The 17,564-nt window shown below is 33.9% G+C and overlaps 1 protein-coding gene across 1 annotated transcript; it reads left to right on the forward strand.

Moving 5' to 3' along the window:
* Nucleotides 1-12,396: 12,396 nt before the first annotated feature.
* Nucleotides 12,397-13,441, forward strand: LOC141632924 (uncharacterized). Its single transcript, XM_074445422.1, has 3 exons — nucleotides 12,397-12,544; nucleotides 12,684-13,089; nucleotides 13,186-13,441. The coding sequence occupies exons 1-3, from the start codon at nucleotides 12,397-12,399 to the stop codon at nucleotides 13,400-13,402; spliced, it is 771 nt and encodes a 256-aa protein (XP_074301523.1). The 3' UTR covers nucleotides 13,403-13,441.
* The last annotated feature ends 4,123 nt before the right edge of the window (nucleotides 13,442-17,564 follow it).

The raw sequence follows: 17,564 nt of genomic DNA on the forward strand, positions 1-17,564 counted from the left end.
ACAGATGGCTATAGTGGTTCCAAGCATCTCTATATCCTCCAATTTATCCTGGGGAGAGCAAGAGGTTAGTGAATCTGAGGACCCACCCCCTCTTCATTCACCATGAGGATCGGTTCTTGGAATGTTCGTGGTATGAATAAGCTACTAAAGCAAGTAGAGGTTATTTCTCTTTTTCAGCATAATAAATTGGATATCTTAGGAATTATGGAGACTAGGGTGAGACCTGGAAAGGCCCTTCCTATTCAACGTAAGCAGTTTAGGCATTATTTCATTATTGATAACTACCAATATCACAATAATGGGCGTTTATGGGTTATTTGGAGGGACAATGCTATTTCTGTCAGGGTCCTTGACAAGAATAGCCAATGGATTCATCTGCTTATTAATAAGGGGAAGTTTCAAATGGAAATCACTTTTGTTTATGGGTTTAACCACACTGCTCAGAGGGTTTCTTTGTGGGAGTTTTTGGAGAAGCAGGTATCTTAAATTTACCTTGGCTTGTCTTGGGGGATATGAATTGTGTTAGGAGTACTGAGGAGAGGATTAGTTCGGATCCTCCTAATATTGTTGCTATGGATAATTTTAATGATGCCATTGCCAATTCTGGTCTAATGGATCTTAAAACTACTGGTTGTTTCTTTACCTGGACGAATAAGCAAGATCTTACTGACAGGAAATGGGTCAAGCTTGATAGGGCTTTGGTCAACACTGTTTGGTTGCAGCTTTATCCTAATAGTGTTGCTGATGCTCTCACCCCTGGAATTTCTGATCATTCTCCTTTGGTGATTTCTTTGGATCCAGTTGTTTATCATCGTCCTGCCTCCTTCAAATACTTAAACTGTTGGAGCCAGGATGAAAAGTTCATGCCTATGGTTTCAAAGGAATGGCAGACTTGGATCCCTGGTTGCAAAATGTACACTCTAGTTCAAAGACCTTCGTGGTAGACCAAAGGCAGGCTCTCACACTTACACCAAACCTCTTATATTGGTGTCACTTCTAAAGTAAAAGATCTGCAGCAGAGGCTTAGAGTGAGTCAACTTAAACTTCAGCTTGATCCTACTAACCCTTCCTTGCTTGCTGATGAGGAGGCCCTTAGTAAGGACTATTGCAAGTTTAAGAATGTGGAGCTAAGTATAGCTTACCAGAGGGCTAAAGAGTTTGATATCAAAATGGGAGATGCTAGTACTAGTTATTTTTATTCTAAAATAGCTGCTAGAAGGAATAATTCCACTATCACAAAAGTACTTGACTTGCAGGGGACTGTGTGTACTGAACCAAAGGATATTGAAGATGCTTTTCTTGCTTATTACACTGGTCTTCTAGGAACTGACATCCAGGTGACTACACCTGATCAGTCTATTATGGCAGCTGGTCCTCATCTGACTTTGGGAGAAGGATCTACTCTGATTTCTCTTATTACTGCTCTGGAGGTCAAAGAAGCCCTTTTCTCAATTGATAGTAACAAGAGCCCGGGACCTGATGGTTATTCCTCTGGATTCTTCAAGTCTGCTTGGGATGTTGTGGGTGTTAGTTTTACCTCTGCTATCTTGGATTTCTTCAGGACTGGAAAGCTTCTTAAGGAGGTTAACTCAACAATGATTACTCTTATTCCCAAAGGGCAAGCTCCTACCACTGTACTAGACTATAGACCAATTTCCTGTTGTACAACAATTTATAAGACCATCAGCAAGATCTTGACTAACAGGCTTAAAAAGGTCATGCCTCTCATAGTGGGGAAGGAGCAAGCTGCTTTTATGGAAGATAGGTCCATTTTTGATAATACCATGTTGGCCACTGAGCTTGTTAGGGGTTATGGCAGAAAGTACAAAACTCCTAGATGTGTGGTTAAGGTTGACATCAGGAAGGCATTTGATAGTGTTAACTGGGCTTTCTTAAAAGCTGTTCTCCCCCTCTATGGCATTCCTCCCCTCTTCTGCAATTGGATTATTACACTGATTTCTAGTCCAAGATACTCTCTCAGGATTAATGGGGCAGCTGTGGGTTACTTTAAAGGGAAAAAAGGGCTCAGGCAAGGAGACCCCTTATCTCCCTTACTTTTTGTGCTTTGTATGGAGTTCCTTTCTAGACTTCTAAGGGGGCTCCCAAAGTTTGATCAATTTAGTTATCATCCCAAATGTTGCAGGCTGGACCTTACACACCTTATTTTTGCAGACGATCTTTTGGTGTTTGTTAGGGGAGATCTGCCTTCTGTTGTTGCTGTTCAGGAGTGCCTCAAGCTTTTCTCTGAATATTCTGGCCTGGCACCAAACCCTTCAAAGACCAATATCTATTTTGTTGGTGTCAGACCTGATGTTAAAGCTCTGATTCTTGCTCACACTGGGTATGTGGAGGGCCAATTCCCATTCAAATACCTGGGCACCCCTCTGCATTACTCTAGGCTAACTCAGGACATGTTCCAACCTTTGTTGGCTAAGATTCGTGGTAAGCTTGGGTATTGGGCCAGTCAGCAACTTAGCTATGCTGGTAAAGTTCAATTACTCAATTCTGTCATTTTTGGTATTGAGTCTTCTCCGTGTGTGCTTGCATTCTCCTCCCACACGGGATTGTGCATGACATTGAGAAGGTTTGCAGGCAATTTCTTTGGGGTGATGGATCCCACAGAAGGATGGTTTTCTTTAGCTGGAAAAAAGTTTGTAGGGCACGATCTCAAGGGGGTTTTGACATTAGGGAAATTCTTAGCTGGAATAAACAACTTTGCTCAAGATGTTTTGGAAATATCTCTATCACTCGACTCTCTTTGGATGCACTGGTCCAGGGAATACGTCTGTTGCATCAATCTGGTGGGAAGTTGATAAGGTTGCCTCACCTATTTGGCAACACATTGAACATCGGGATGAATTCATTTGCAAAGTGGGCTCCATGGATGCTGCTAAACAATTATTTTTCACCTGGAAATTGCAGGGTAAGTTACCTCTGAGGGAGGTTTACAGCATTTTCCAGGGGCCATGCTCCCCTTTGCAGTGGATGAAGCCTCTTTTAGATGGTGTCATTATCCCTCAACATGCTTTCATCTCTACCTTGGCTGCTCATAAGGCCCTCCCTACTGTGGATAATATCTGTAGCAGGGGTCTGCTTATGGTTAACCGGTGTGTTTTGTGTGGTATGGCTATGGAGAATCATCAACATCTTTTCTTCAGTTGCTCATACTCTACTAAGGTAATGCAGGGTCTTCTGATATGGCAGGGGTATACTAGACGCATCCTGAGTCTTAAGCATGAGCTCTATAAGTTGGCTCGGTATAAATGCAAAACTTGGAAGAAGAAGCTAGCTTGTTGTGCTCTTGCTACTGGAGTTTATGGGCTCTGGCATGAACGAAACAGGCGTATTTTTGTGGGTCAATCACGTTCAGTGGAGCAGCTCCTATGTTGGATTAAATATTGTGTATGTGTGCGTATGTTTGCCTGGCAGAAGGGTATACTAAGTTATGACATGTTCCATGTACTAGTAGCTTAGGGATGGGTCGTCTTGTTTTTTCTTTAGTGGTCAACCATGTACACTTTGTCCTTCTTTCTTATGAATGTGAATGCTGATCTCTTTCAAAAAAAAAAAAAAAAAAAAATAATAATAATAATAATAACAATAACAGTAACAATAAAAATAACAACAATAATAACAACAATAATAAGAACAACAATAATAAGAACAATAACAATAACAATAACAATAACAATAACAATAACAATAACAATAACAATAACAATAACAACAACAATAACAACAACAATAACAACAACAATAACAACAACAATAACAATAACAATAACAATAACAATAACAATAACTATAACAATAACAATAACAAAAATAATAATAACTTTTATATTTTTCTTTTAATGAAAGTTGCGCGCATCCATTTTAAAAAAAAAAATAATAATAACAATAATAAGAACATTAATAACAATAACAATAATAAGAACAACAATAATATGAACAAATAACAATAACAACAATAATAACAACAATAATAACAACAATAATAAGAACAATAATAACAATAACAATAGCAATAACAATAAGAAGAACAACAATAACATTAACAATATCAATAATAACAATAACAATAACAACAATAATAACAATAAGAACAACAAGAACAATAACAATAATAAGAACAATAAAAATAATAATAACAACAATAATAATAATAATAATAATAATAATAATAATAATAATAATAATAATAATAATAATAATAATAATAATAACAATAATAAGAACAAAAATAATAAGAACAATAACAATAACAATAACAATAACAATAACAATAACAATAACAATAACAATAACAATAACAATAACAATAACAATAACAATAACAATAACAATAACAATAACAATAACAATAACAACTAGAACAAGAACAACAACAATAGCAATAACAATAACAATAACAATAACAATAACAATAACAATAACAATAACAATAACAATAACAATAACAATAACAATAACAATAACAATAACAATAACAATAACAATAACAATAACAATAACAATAACAATAACAATAACAATAACAACAATAACAATAACAATAACAATAATAACAATAAAAATAATAGTAATAACAATAATAATAATAGTAATAACAATAATAGTAATAACAATAATAATAATAATAATAATAACAATAATAATAATAACAATAATAATAATAATAATAATAATAACAATAACAATAATAACAATAATAATAATAATAATAACAATAATAATAATAATAATAATAATAATAATAATAATAATAATAATAATAATAAGAACAATAATAACAAGAACAATAACAACAATAATAATAATAACAGTAATTAACAATAAAAATAACAACAATAATAACAACAATAACAATAACAATAACAATAACAATAACAATAACAATAACAATAACAATAACAATAACAATAACAATAACAATAACAATAACAATAACAATAACAATAACAATAACAATAACAATAACAATAACAATAACAATAACAATAACAATAACAATAACAATAACAATAACAATAACAATAACAATAACAATAACAATAACAATAACAATAACAATAACAATAACAATAACAATAACAATAACAATAACAATAACTATAACTATAACAATAACAATAACAAAAATAATAATAACTTTTATATTTTCTTTTAATGAAAGCTGCTCGCATCCATTTTAAAATAAAATAAAATAATAATAACAATAATAAGAACATTAATAACAATAACAATAATAAGAACAACAATAATATGAACAAATAACAATAACAATAACAATAACAACAATAATAACAACAATAATAAGAACAGTAATAACAATAACAATAGCAATAACAATAAGAAGAACAACAATAACATTAACAATATCAATAATAACAATAACAATAACAACAATAATAATAATAAGAACAATAAAAATAATAATAATAACAACAACAATAATAATAATAATAATAATAATAATAATAATAATAATAATAATAATAATAATAATAATAATAATAATAATAATAATAATAATAACAAAAATAACAATAACAATAACAATAACAATAACAATAACAATAACAATAACAATAACAATAACAATAACAATAACAATAACAAGAACAAGAACAAGAACAAGAACAAGAACAATAACAATAACAATAACAATAACAATAACAATAACAATAACAATAACAATAACAATAACAATAACAATAACAATAACAATAACAATAACAATAACAATAACAATAACAATAACAATAACAATAACAATAACAATAACAATAACAATAACAATAACAATAACAACAATAACAATAACAATAACAATAATAAGAACAATAATAACAATAACAATAACAATAATAAGAACAATAATAACAATAACAATAACAATAGCAATAACAATAACAATAAGACAACAATAACAATAAGACAATAATAACAATAAGACAACAATAACAATAATAACAATAACAATAACAACAACAATAACAATAACAATAACAATAACAATAACAATAACAATAACAATAACAATAACAATAACAATAACAATAACAATAACAATAACAATAACAATAACAATAACAATAACAATAACAATAACAATAACAATAACAATAACAATAACAATAACAATAACAATAACAATAACAATAACAATAACAATAACAATAACAATAACAATAACAATAACAATAATAACAATAATAACAATAACAATAATAACAATAACAATAACAATAATAATAATAACAATAACAATTATAACAATAACAATAATAACAATAATAATAATAATAATAATAATAATAATAATAATAATAATAATAATAATAATAATAATAATAATAATAATAATAATAATAATAATAATAATAATAATAATAATAAGAACAATAATAATAAGGTCAATAATAATAATAATAATAATAATAATAATAATAATAATAATAATAATAATAATAATAATAATAATAATAATAATAATAATAATAATAATAATAATAATAATAGGAATAGGAATAAAAATAAGAACAATAATAATAAGAATAATAAGAACAATAATAATAAGAATAATAAGAACAATAATAATAAGAACAATAGCAATAGTAAGAGAGCTCTGACTGACTTGAGTACTAAATCTCCTTCCTTGATATTTCTGGGTTTGACCCTTTTGTTAAAGGCTCGTTTGATACGTGCCTGATATGTCTGCACATTATGTAATGCGCGTAGGCTTCTTTCGTCCAAGAGGACGAGTTCGTCATACCTGTCCCTTTTCCAATCAGCTTCTGGAATTTGACTTTCGAGTAGAATGTGCAGAGATGGGATCTCTAGCTCCACTGGTTGTACAGCTTCTATGCCGTAAGTCAAATAGAAAGGAGTAGTCCCAGTGGGCGTCCTAACTGACGTGCGATATCCCCATAATGCAAAGGGTATTTTGCTAAGCCATTCGCGATAATTGTCGATCATTTTCTTGAGGATTGTGACGACATACTTATTAGCTGCCTCCACCCCCCCTCCCCCCCACAATTAGTTTGAAGTCTGTATGGCGAGGAATGGTGATGCTTGATCTTATATTTGGCTAGCAATTGCGCAGCTTCGGCCTGAAAATGTGATCCATTGTCACTGATGATTTCATGTGGGCAACCATATCGACAGATGAGGTTGGTTTGTATGAACTTTGCCACATGTTTGGTGTGAGGTGGTGTAAGATCCTTCGACCCATTTAGTAAAATAGTCGATGGCTACTAGAATGAAACAGTGACCTCCTCTCCCAGCTGGACTGATTTTCCCGATGATGTCTATTCCCCAAGCAGAAAATGGCCAAGGAGATGTCATGGTATATAGTATTGAGGGAGGAACATGTTGCACATTCCCGAAGATCTGGCAGTTATGACAATGCCTAACATATTTGATGCAGTCTGACTCCATTGTCGTCCAGTAATACCTTAGACGCGTAATCTTATTTGCCATCATAGGTCCACTCATGTGAGGACCGCATTCTCCATCATGAACTTCTTCCATTACTTTATGTGCCTGTGAATGATCAAGGCAACGCAAGACGATACCAAGAGGTGTTCTTTTGTACAACTCTCCCTGCATGAGGAGGTATTGAGAGGCAAGTAGGCGTATGGCGCGTTGCCCCCTCTTATCCATATCTGGTGGGTATGTACCGTTGAGCTTGAAATTGAGAATGTCTTGGAACCAAGGTTCCTCTGGGTTTTCCTCTTCATATGTGAGGAAGTGTACATAGGCTGGCTCTGATCGCCGTTTGATGCATAAGGGCATTTCAACCATGTCGTATTTCATATTAATCAAGGATGCGAGTTTTGCAAGAGCATCCGCAAACTGATCTTCTTCGCGAGGCAGGTGTAAATAAGTAACCTGATCGAAGAATTGAGCAACTTGATCTATCCTAGCCTGATAGGGTGCTATACTTTCGCTTCGGATTTTCCAGGATCCAGTTATCTGGTTAATGATCAAGGATGAGTCACCGTGAACTCGAAGATGCTTGATGCCTAAACTCCCTGCTGCTTGTAGACCAATGAGGCAAGCCTCATACTCTGCTGCGTTATTTGTCACCTCGAAGTCGAGCTTGACTGAAAGTGGTGTATGCTCGCCTTCAGGAGAAATGAGCAACACTCCTATTCCAAATCCTCTCAAATTGGATGCCCCATCAAAGTAAAGATCCCAAGAATCCATACTGGTTTGTAAAATATCCTCATCAGGAAACGATCACGTGTCTATTGCTTACGTATCGTTGATGGGATTGTCTGCGAAGAATTCAGCCACAGCACGTCCCTTTATAACTTTCAAAGGTACTGATGTGACTCATATTTGTTCACATTTAATCCTCGAATTAACATCATTCCCATGCTTTCTAGCGGCTATTAGGGTCATTTCTTATCTTTAGTTCCCTATTTTGCATATTCTTTGAGGTTTTGTGTCCTTCGTAGGAGAGGATTGCTAGCCTTGCATTTATGGAGCAAAATGGAGCTAAATGGATCGCATCTAATGACCAAGCATAGAAGAGGAGACCAATACTAAAGGCCTAAGCAATTAAAACAAGTGAATTGGGCAATGATGAAGATCCCCCCGACCCCAAGACAGTCCCCACGGATTGTTAGGCAGTCAAGAATAAGAGGAGAAACCCTGTCCTAGGATCCGGGCGTCCCGAGCTCAGCACGAGCGTCTCAGCCAAGGATCCGGGCGTCCCAAGGCTCGGTTCGAGCGGATCTTCTTACAGCACCCGAGCATTCTTTAGACAGGACGCGCGTGTCCCTGAGGGACTTGCTACCTAGCTCGCGCGTGTCCCTACGGGACTTGCAAATCGTCAACTTCTCTTAGGGTCTTAATCGTCATTTAAGCCCTTAGTAACCCTAATCCTTGTACTTAATCCTTAGTATAAATACCCTATTGTACTAGCTAGATAGAAGGCATCTCTTAATCATCTCATAATCAAGTACTAATCTCTCTTACTTTAGTCTTAATCCAAGTTATAATACACATTTTAATATTAATCACATCTTAATCTTTCCTTAATCTCTCAATTGTTCTTAGTTTTAGTTGGGTAATTAGAAGATTATTTGGGGTTTATTGGAGGATTGACAACCATCCATCAATCATCAAGTTTACTTCTATTATTCTTTGCTTAATTATTTGGATCATCTCAAGTAGGTATAATCCCTATTATTCTTTGCTTAATTATTGTTAATTACATCACTTGTTCATCATGTTTGGCTTTGTTAATATGATTGACATCCTTATTAGCATGTTAAACTTGACCATGAGTGAGTAGTCTCTTAGCTAGGGTTAATGGGGAATTAGGGGAATCAATCATGGGATTAGATCTATGCTTAAATTAATATGCTTTCATAATCAAGTGCTTGTTTGTTGTGATTTCAACCTATGCACATGTTATGTTTGATGAAATGCTAGACTATGAAACCTTGCATTTTTTTACCCATCTCTTATCTCTTCAATGAGGCTTGTAAGATATAAGCCAACTCAAGCCTTGTTAGACCATGCATAGAGTTGAATAGGAAGAGACTAAGTCAACTTGTAGGTGTTGTAAAGTCTTGATCGACTCGGCTCCGGGACCTAAATCTTCCTAGGAATTGTAAGATATACACTAACTCGATTCCATCACAACAATAAGTTGCTTGCATCTATTTGAGAACATGTTTGTATGGTCTATTTCTATGATTCCCTTATGAACCCATGACACCCTAGTGCTCTTAATCAATTGTTTACAAACCCTTTTTATTGCTTTTGTTTTCCTTAATTTACATACATCTTGTTGATTAGTTTAGATTACATCTCATCTCAACCCAAATTTGTGACACCCTAAGACATAGCTACTTGCAATTGAAATCCTAAATCAATACCCGTTCCTTGGGATCTGACCTTTACTTACCACTCCACTAAATAGTAGTTTGTAAAGTTAGAAATATTGTTTTGGTTGAAAGCTTTAACGACGAGCAATCCATTCACACCAAAAAATAACGCCGTTGTCGGGGACGGTATTCAATTTATTCGATTTTTATTAATTGTTTTTAGTTGTGTCTTTCTTTACCTTGAGGAAGATCATTTCCTCAAGGTACTTCTCTCCTTTTTCCTTAGTGTACTTTGCAAGATGGATATTATAGATTGTTGTGTAGAGGACCATGTGAGTACTACTCTCATCAAAGACCCTTTACAAGCATTGGAAGCCTTAGAAGCAAGTGAGGCTAAAGATAAGCATTGGGCATTGAAAGTGGATCTCCTTGAAGACACTCTAGCCAATAATAATAATAATAATAAGAACAATAATAATAAGGTCAATAATAATAATAATAATAATAATAATAATAATAATAATAATAATAATAATAATAATAATAATAATAATAATAATAATAATAATAATAATAATAATAATAATAATAATAATAATAATAATAATAATAATAAGATTTCGGATCATATGAGAATGGCACAAGCGTGAGAACCGTGAGAACGCGTGTCAGTCGTTGGATCTTGTCTGACGCGGCTAATCTAAGGGCCTATAACGCGCGCTGCTTTACCAAAACTTGAGGGCTTTGTCTTTCTTTTTCACTGAAATCTACCTCGCGCTTCTTCGTTAAGCTTTCAACCATGGATTCCGACCTTCTTTGTTAAGCTTTCAACTATTTCTCTCTCCTTATTCTCTGTGGAGTTGCATTTTCGTCTTTCTGTTGGATTTTCTCTTACCTATTTCGTCATGAAGGTGAGTACTGTTTAGCTTCAAGCTTTTCTTGATTTCGTCGTTAATTTATGTAACTCTACTGTAATCTAAAATAATGTTTCTTATGTTCATTTTTAGGATTATTTATTTTATTGATGAATTTTGAGTTCAAGTATTGTTTTTAAAATCGAAATTTGTGTTTTCATTTGCATGCTATCGAAATTTGTATTTGTCGCATTGTTTGTTGATTTCGTAACTTGCTTATACATTTCGATTTGTTTGTTGTTCTTTAGTTTTATCTAATTTGTGCTTTTTTGAATTTTTGTTGAATTTAAAGTACTTTTAACGTAAGTAGCATCAATTTAAGACCACATGCAAAAGGTCATAATTGAGTGCACATTATTGTTGTAGATCATGTACATTTCAATAAAACCGATAGGACATTTCTTCGTGAAACGTGTACAACACAAATGAACCGATTAATATTACATGCAAAACTACTTTCGATTATTGAAGCGCAAAGGCGATCCCGGAACCGTTACACGCCGTATTTCTCCGAGGTTGAACAACCTCGTCCTACCGTTGATGATCCTACTCCAACGTTCTCCCGTATTACCACCCGGATGTCACCTAAAAGTTTTGTTGATGTCCTTCGATACCTTGATTACAACCAATGGTGTGCTCTGGAAGAGATTGGTTTTTCTTCATTGTTTTGGCTAAGGGTTACAAGGCTTCCTTTACGCCTTGGTTATTGGTTAATTGAGAACTACAACCCGTATTCGGATTTCATCATTCTACCCGATAAAAAGCCGCTTTCGTGTTTCTCGCTTCTTGTATTCATGATCTTGTTGGCCTCCCAATTGGAGGAAAACCTGTTTTACTTTCATCTTTGTAGTGATGAAGATGCGAGAATGTGATGCGCTTTACGCGCATTGGAAAGCTCAATTTCATGTTGATGGTCAAGTGGATATCAAGACCCTTGCAGAGCATATTATTTGTCATGATGATTACAATGATCAATTTAAGATTAATTTTGTGGTGCTTGCTGTGTCTTTGTTAATGCGCAACAATCGGAAGCCGTTCGTCAATCACCATGTACTAAAATCGCTGAGGAATGTGTCCGCCATTGGTCGCCTTGATTGGTGTCAATTTGTCATGGAGAGTTTGCGGTATAACACAAAGGATTGGGTCAAGAAGGGGAAGAAGAATCACTTTGGTGGACCTCTCCTGTTTCTAATGGTACAAATCTTATGCGTTACATTTATTGTTAGTTATTATGGTTTTAAAACCTGCCATTTTCCGATTATAATCCTTTTTTTACTTGCAGCTTGTTTATGTTGACCGTGTTGTCCATGAAAAACGATTCGTAGAAAGAGATTACTATACTCTTTTGAATTGGACATCTCACGCACTTTTCTCAAGGGAAAAGCAGGAGATGGAAGCTGGTCAGTTTGGTCTTGGTCGTGTAAAAGGTCGATTGATGGAAAGAATTAGATTTTCTAATCCATGTAGACAAGTGGTTGAAAAAGTGCGGAGAGTGTCGAGGGATGTTAGTGCGATACAAAATCTCCAATTTCATACTCGTCTCCGGAGGTATATCCATTGATTCTTGAAGTATTCACTATTCCTTTTCAAGATTCACTTTGAAATATTTTCTTTGTACCTTCATAGTACTAAAGATGTACCTTCATAGTACTAAATATGTACCTTCATACTGTGCCTTGTCCAGAGTTTGCGATGATGACTACACTGCTTCAGCAAAGAGAGTCATGGAAGATATGGTTGTGTTAGATGAGAAATACGCGGTTGGTTTGCAATGTTTCCCAGGTGAAGAGTGTGTCAAACAGGCCCATTCGGCAACTGAATTTGTATATTTGACATATGGTGGTGGTACCGAAGATGTGTCGTGTGCACCGCCGTGGGAATCCAGCACACTAGATGAGGATGAACAGTTTATTCTTTGTAGCAAATGCAGCTGAGAAAGCGTACAAATTGAAACTTGCTCGTGCTAAACACAGAGAACAATGTGCTAAGTGGAGAAATTCATTTGTACCTGTCACTGGTGAATTTTCGTTCGATTTAGGGTTGGAGAAAGACTTTGCTGAGAGTGAGGCAAGGTTAGCCGCAGCTAAAGGGGTTAAACGGGATTGCCGTGTCACTGGTGAATCTTCTTCAGCTACCAAAAGGGTTCATTTCATGGCAAGTCCTTCTTATATACCTCTATCCAGCAACAAGCAACAGTCATCTCGTTTTGATCCGTTGTTTTCTGCTATCCAAGATGACACCAATGTGTTAACGCCTCTTACTGCGGTTCACCTTCAAGTGGCTGATTATGTTTTCAGTGACCGGGGCATTAACAATCGTCGTTCCAGGTAATCTAAAATGTGAACTTGTTAAATTAACATTTTGTGAATGTCATTTTCACTGTTTCACACCTGACAAGTAATTTGTTATATTTTTTGCTCTAGTGAGCACTTATATTCGTACAAGACTTATTTTGCAACGCGAATGCATTTGTGGTCATTAAAGCCGTCTGAACATGTTTCGAGTGTTGTCATTGATTGCTGGTCATCATATTTGAATTGTAAAGAGGAAGAAAACAATCTTGGTACTCCGAAGCGGTTCTTTTTTACCACGCTTGTGCATGTAAGTACATTTACATACACTCTTAAATGCTGTGTGTAATATGTATTTTGAAATATTGTACTTCCCTCTTTCGTTACTTTCCCATGCGATCAGTATTAGCGAAACCCACCCAGGTTTAAGTGATGAAAAAATTTATGAATTATTCGAGGCTCGTGCAAACATGGAGTTGCAGCTTTTTCCGGCAATAGAAATAGCTTCTATCGCACTCGTAAGTTGTTATTGTTTGCTTGACATACTTTGCAATTTTCTTTGCCATTGTTGTATTGCATTTTAAAAAAATTGAGACATACTATTATCGCATAAGTTCTTTCTTTTTTAGATTAATTCCAACTACTAAACTCATTTGAACCTCAACTTGTATATACCCATTTTATATTAAAAATATTCAGATTAGGCCAAAGTAGGATAAATGGCCATTTAACACAATGTTAATGCTATAATTTCTCAATGTACTTTCTAAACGTCCTAAATGTACTTTTAAAATATTTACAATGTTAATGTTGTAATTTCTCAATGTGGGGAATATCTTATATGCATGAGCAGTTGCAACTATATGCACACGTTGGGAACATAGACCATGAGTCATACTATCATTCCATGTCTACATTCTGCTTTTGTTTTATTTCAACTGCTTGAGTCAAAGGGAATTTTCTTTGCGTTTGTATTAAATAAGGTCACTTTATATTGCAATGTCCTGTTCTCATTTTTTACATGTGCCTCATGATTAGTTAAAATGTACCCTTTGAAGAGTTTGACTGTACTTATGGTTGTACGTCATTTGTTTTGTAATTTCAGTTTTTTTCCCAATTGTACACGAGAAACACTTTTTCGTATACGTGGTTGACCTGGTGAGGAAGCGTTTCGTCATTCTTGACAACTCACTCTCAGATGAAGATGCCATCAAGAAATATGGTGTATCTCCACTGTTAATGTATGTTTGAATTTGACACATTTTTGTTGTTCTATTGACTTTTGACTATTAGTCACGCTTAACACTGGTTTACAATATTTTGTCATAGATTGATGCTTTTGGAAGGTTTTTGGGTGAGAACCCAAAAACTTCTGACTCTAGCAACATTGTGTTGGCTATGGATCCCATTGTTGCAAAGCTTAGTTGGAGAAATAACTACAATGTTGATGACTGTGGTATATACACAATGAGACACATGGAAACATTTATGGGATTAATCTCTTGGAAATGTGGCCTGATGAAAAATGATGTGAGTGTTGGTTTTTATTTTAAAGAAATTCATGTTCATTGTGTTTTGCCTATCTTGTTAATTGTTGACTTGTTTTGCAAATGAGCGTGCTTAAAGTGTTACGATACAAATATCTATGCACATTACTTATGTTCGAGCACAACGATTGCCATGAAACTGACTTGATCATGCGAAGAAGGGTCATTTCTCTAAAGCTAGTGATTACATTTAATGTTCAGATATTATCTACGCAGTATGTTAGAATTTGTCCGATGACATCATTGTTCATGTAGTATGATGTTTTAAATTCTAGTGTACGTTAGTATGTGTAATGATTTGTAATTGCATAAGCAAAATGTTGAATTTGTGAACCAATGTTTTGTTGCACTTAATTAAAGTACTTTTTTGTCTATTTTTGGCGTGCTATTTACTTGAACGTTATTATCTCTTTGAATAGCGACTGAATTAGCAAAATAATATAATGTACATTTCAGTGTCGCTTTTAAATTTCTTTCAGAAACAAAGACATGCACATTATAAACATACATAATGGACATTTGAATTAAATTGAAAGCACATTTATTACTATTATACATTGAAAACAGGGAAATAGGTCTAAAATCACTTCAAAGATCTATCTATAACGACATCATAATCTAAGTATATGAATGAACTTTTGAAGTTTTCTATCTTATTAAACGATCACATGCATTACAATTTAATTAATATTTCATGTTCTTTTTAAAATAATTTAATGTACCTTTAAATATAATATAATGTACATTTTCCAAACAGTGCTTAATGATATTTTAGTTGCACCTAATTATCAAAAAATGCACATTATGAATATAGATTATGGACATTTAGAACTTTTAGAAAATACATTGACAAATTATAACATTACCATTGTGTTAAATGGCCATATATCCTAATTTGACCTAATCTGAAGTTTTAAATTATAAAATGGGTATATAAAAGTAGAGTATCAAATGAATGGTTCTAGTAGTTGGAATAAACAAAAAAAGAAAAATAAAATAAAAAATGGACTTGCGGAATTATAGTATGACCCAATTTTTTTTAAAAAAACCGCCACTTTAAACTTCTTCTCTTTAATATCTTATTACTTTTTGATAAACCTGTCAATTAAATTGTACTCGCACGTTTTCTCATTCTCGATCGTTCATTTACTCTTATCGCTCTCTATCGGAATGAAGGTTATACTCTTTGCCTTTAATTATTTGCTAAAAACAACTGTGTTTACTTTTCATCTGCTTCGAATTTAACATAGTTTCCTTAGCTGTTAATGTTCGAAGATGTTCATTATAAATTAGTCCTACTATTATTTCTCAGGTTCATCAATATGTCTAAATTTATACGCATTGTTTCCTAATGATTTTGATGTACTTTGCTATGGCTTAATATTTTTAAATGTTTAGGATGTATTTTCTTCATGTACTTTTTTAATGTTTAGCATTTACTTTCTGGATACGTGTCCTTCATATCAATATGTCGGAATTTATACGAATTGTTTGCTAATGATTTTGATGTAGTTTGTTACTAATGTTTAGCATTTACTTTCTGGATACATGTGCTTCATATTAATATGTTGGAATTTGTACACATTATTTCCTAATAATTTTGATGTTCTTTGCTATGGCTTAATATTTAGGATGTATTTTCTTCATGTACTTTCTTAATGTTTAGCATGTTCTTTCGGATATCCGTATTTTTAAAGGCTTTATGTTTTGTCTTATATGTTTTTTTTTCTTTTTTATTTTTTAAAAAAACAACATTTAAAATCAAGAACACAGATGTCACTATGGTTGTGCAAATCGGTCCCGATTCACCTACTGTTTGTCAACCTCCATCAAGATTCAAACAGACTCTTCTTTCACGAGATAATTGAAGTTTTCGACACGGTCCTACAATAGGAGTAGTACATCATCCTAGCATTTGTCATACTTTACAAACAGTTGACAAAAAAAAATTCTTCTGTTGCGATAATTGATGTTGCGACAAATGGCCCCTACAATAGACGAGATTGTTAATCGTCCCAGAGTTCGCCGCACTTCGTGTAGCATCTTAAAAAACTCCTCTTATCCTTTGTTGATTGATGTTCCCGACAACCCCATTGAAGATGGGATTGTTGATCCATCTTGTAACTGGCCACGCATTAAACAGATTGTGAGGGACAAACATGACATTGTTAGGGCTACCTTAGGAACAAGTCGTGCGAAGTATGCCACCGATAGAAATTCTTGCTCATTTAATCGAAACACCAATTCAAACGTCATATCAAAATGACCAGGTTTTCAACAAACACCCATACTTCGCTAGCAAACACATAGCGGCTCTTCGTAAAGTGAGAAAATTAATTGCTGAACGGAATAAGGATGCGCCTACAAACGCCGCGTGTCATTCGGAGTTTAGGTGTGTTCCCTTAAGATGAGGACTCTTCTGTTTATGCAAAGCACCAGAGCGGGGTAAAAAAGAAAGAAATTGTCTCACGATCGTCCATCTTTATATCCGAAAATAGGGAATCAATATCATTTTAGTAAGAGTCCTTCCTGTGAACCTCTCCTTGATGCTATTGACGACACGAATCCCTTCATACCTTTGACATCAATGCAATATCGGATTTCAAATTATGTGTTCACCGCCACGGCTCTGTGGATAACGATTGGTAATTACATACGAAGATTAAATATTTTATATTCATTTACATAGTTCATCTTTACATATCTGCTGCTAATCATAATTCTATTATGTTTTTTGTGCAAAGAATACGTTATTTGAGTTCAAAAATAATGTCCTTGGTTGGGATCAATTGTTGTCATTAAAACCGTATCACTATATCTCAAGCTTTGTCATAGATTCTTGGTCGGCATATCTAAACTACAAAGAAAAGGATGGGAATCCAACCAATCCCACACGATTCTTTTTTAGTACACTTACATATGTAAGTTTGGTCATTGTTTTCACGTGTTTGATTTACTATTTCC

The sequence above is a fragment of the Silene latifolia genome, chromosome Y, assembly GCF_048544455.1.
Source record: "Silene latifolia isolate original U9 population chromosome Y, ASM4854445v1, whole genome shotgun sequence".
Lineage (NCBI taxonomy): Eukaryota > Viridiplantae > Streptophyta > Magnoliopsida > Caryophyllales > Caryophyllaceae > Silene > Silene latifolia.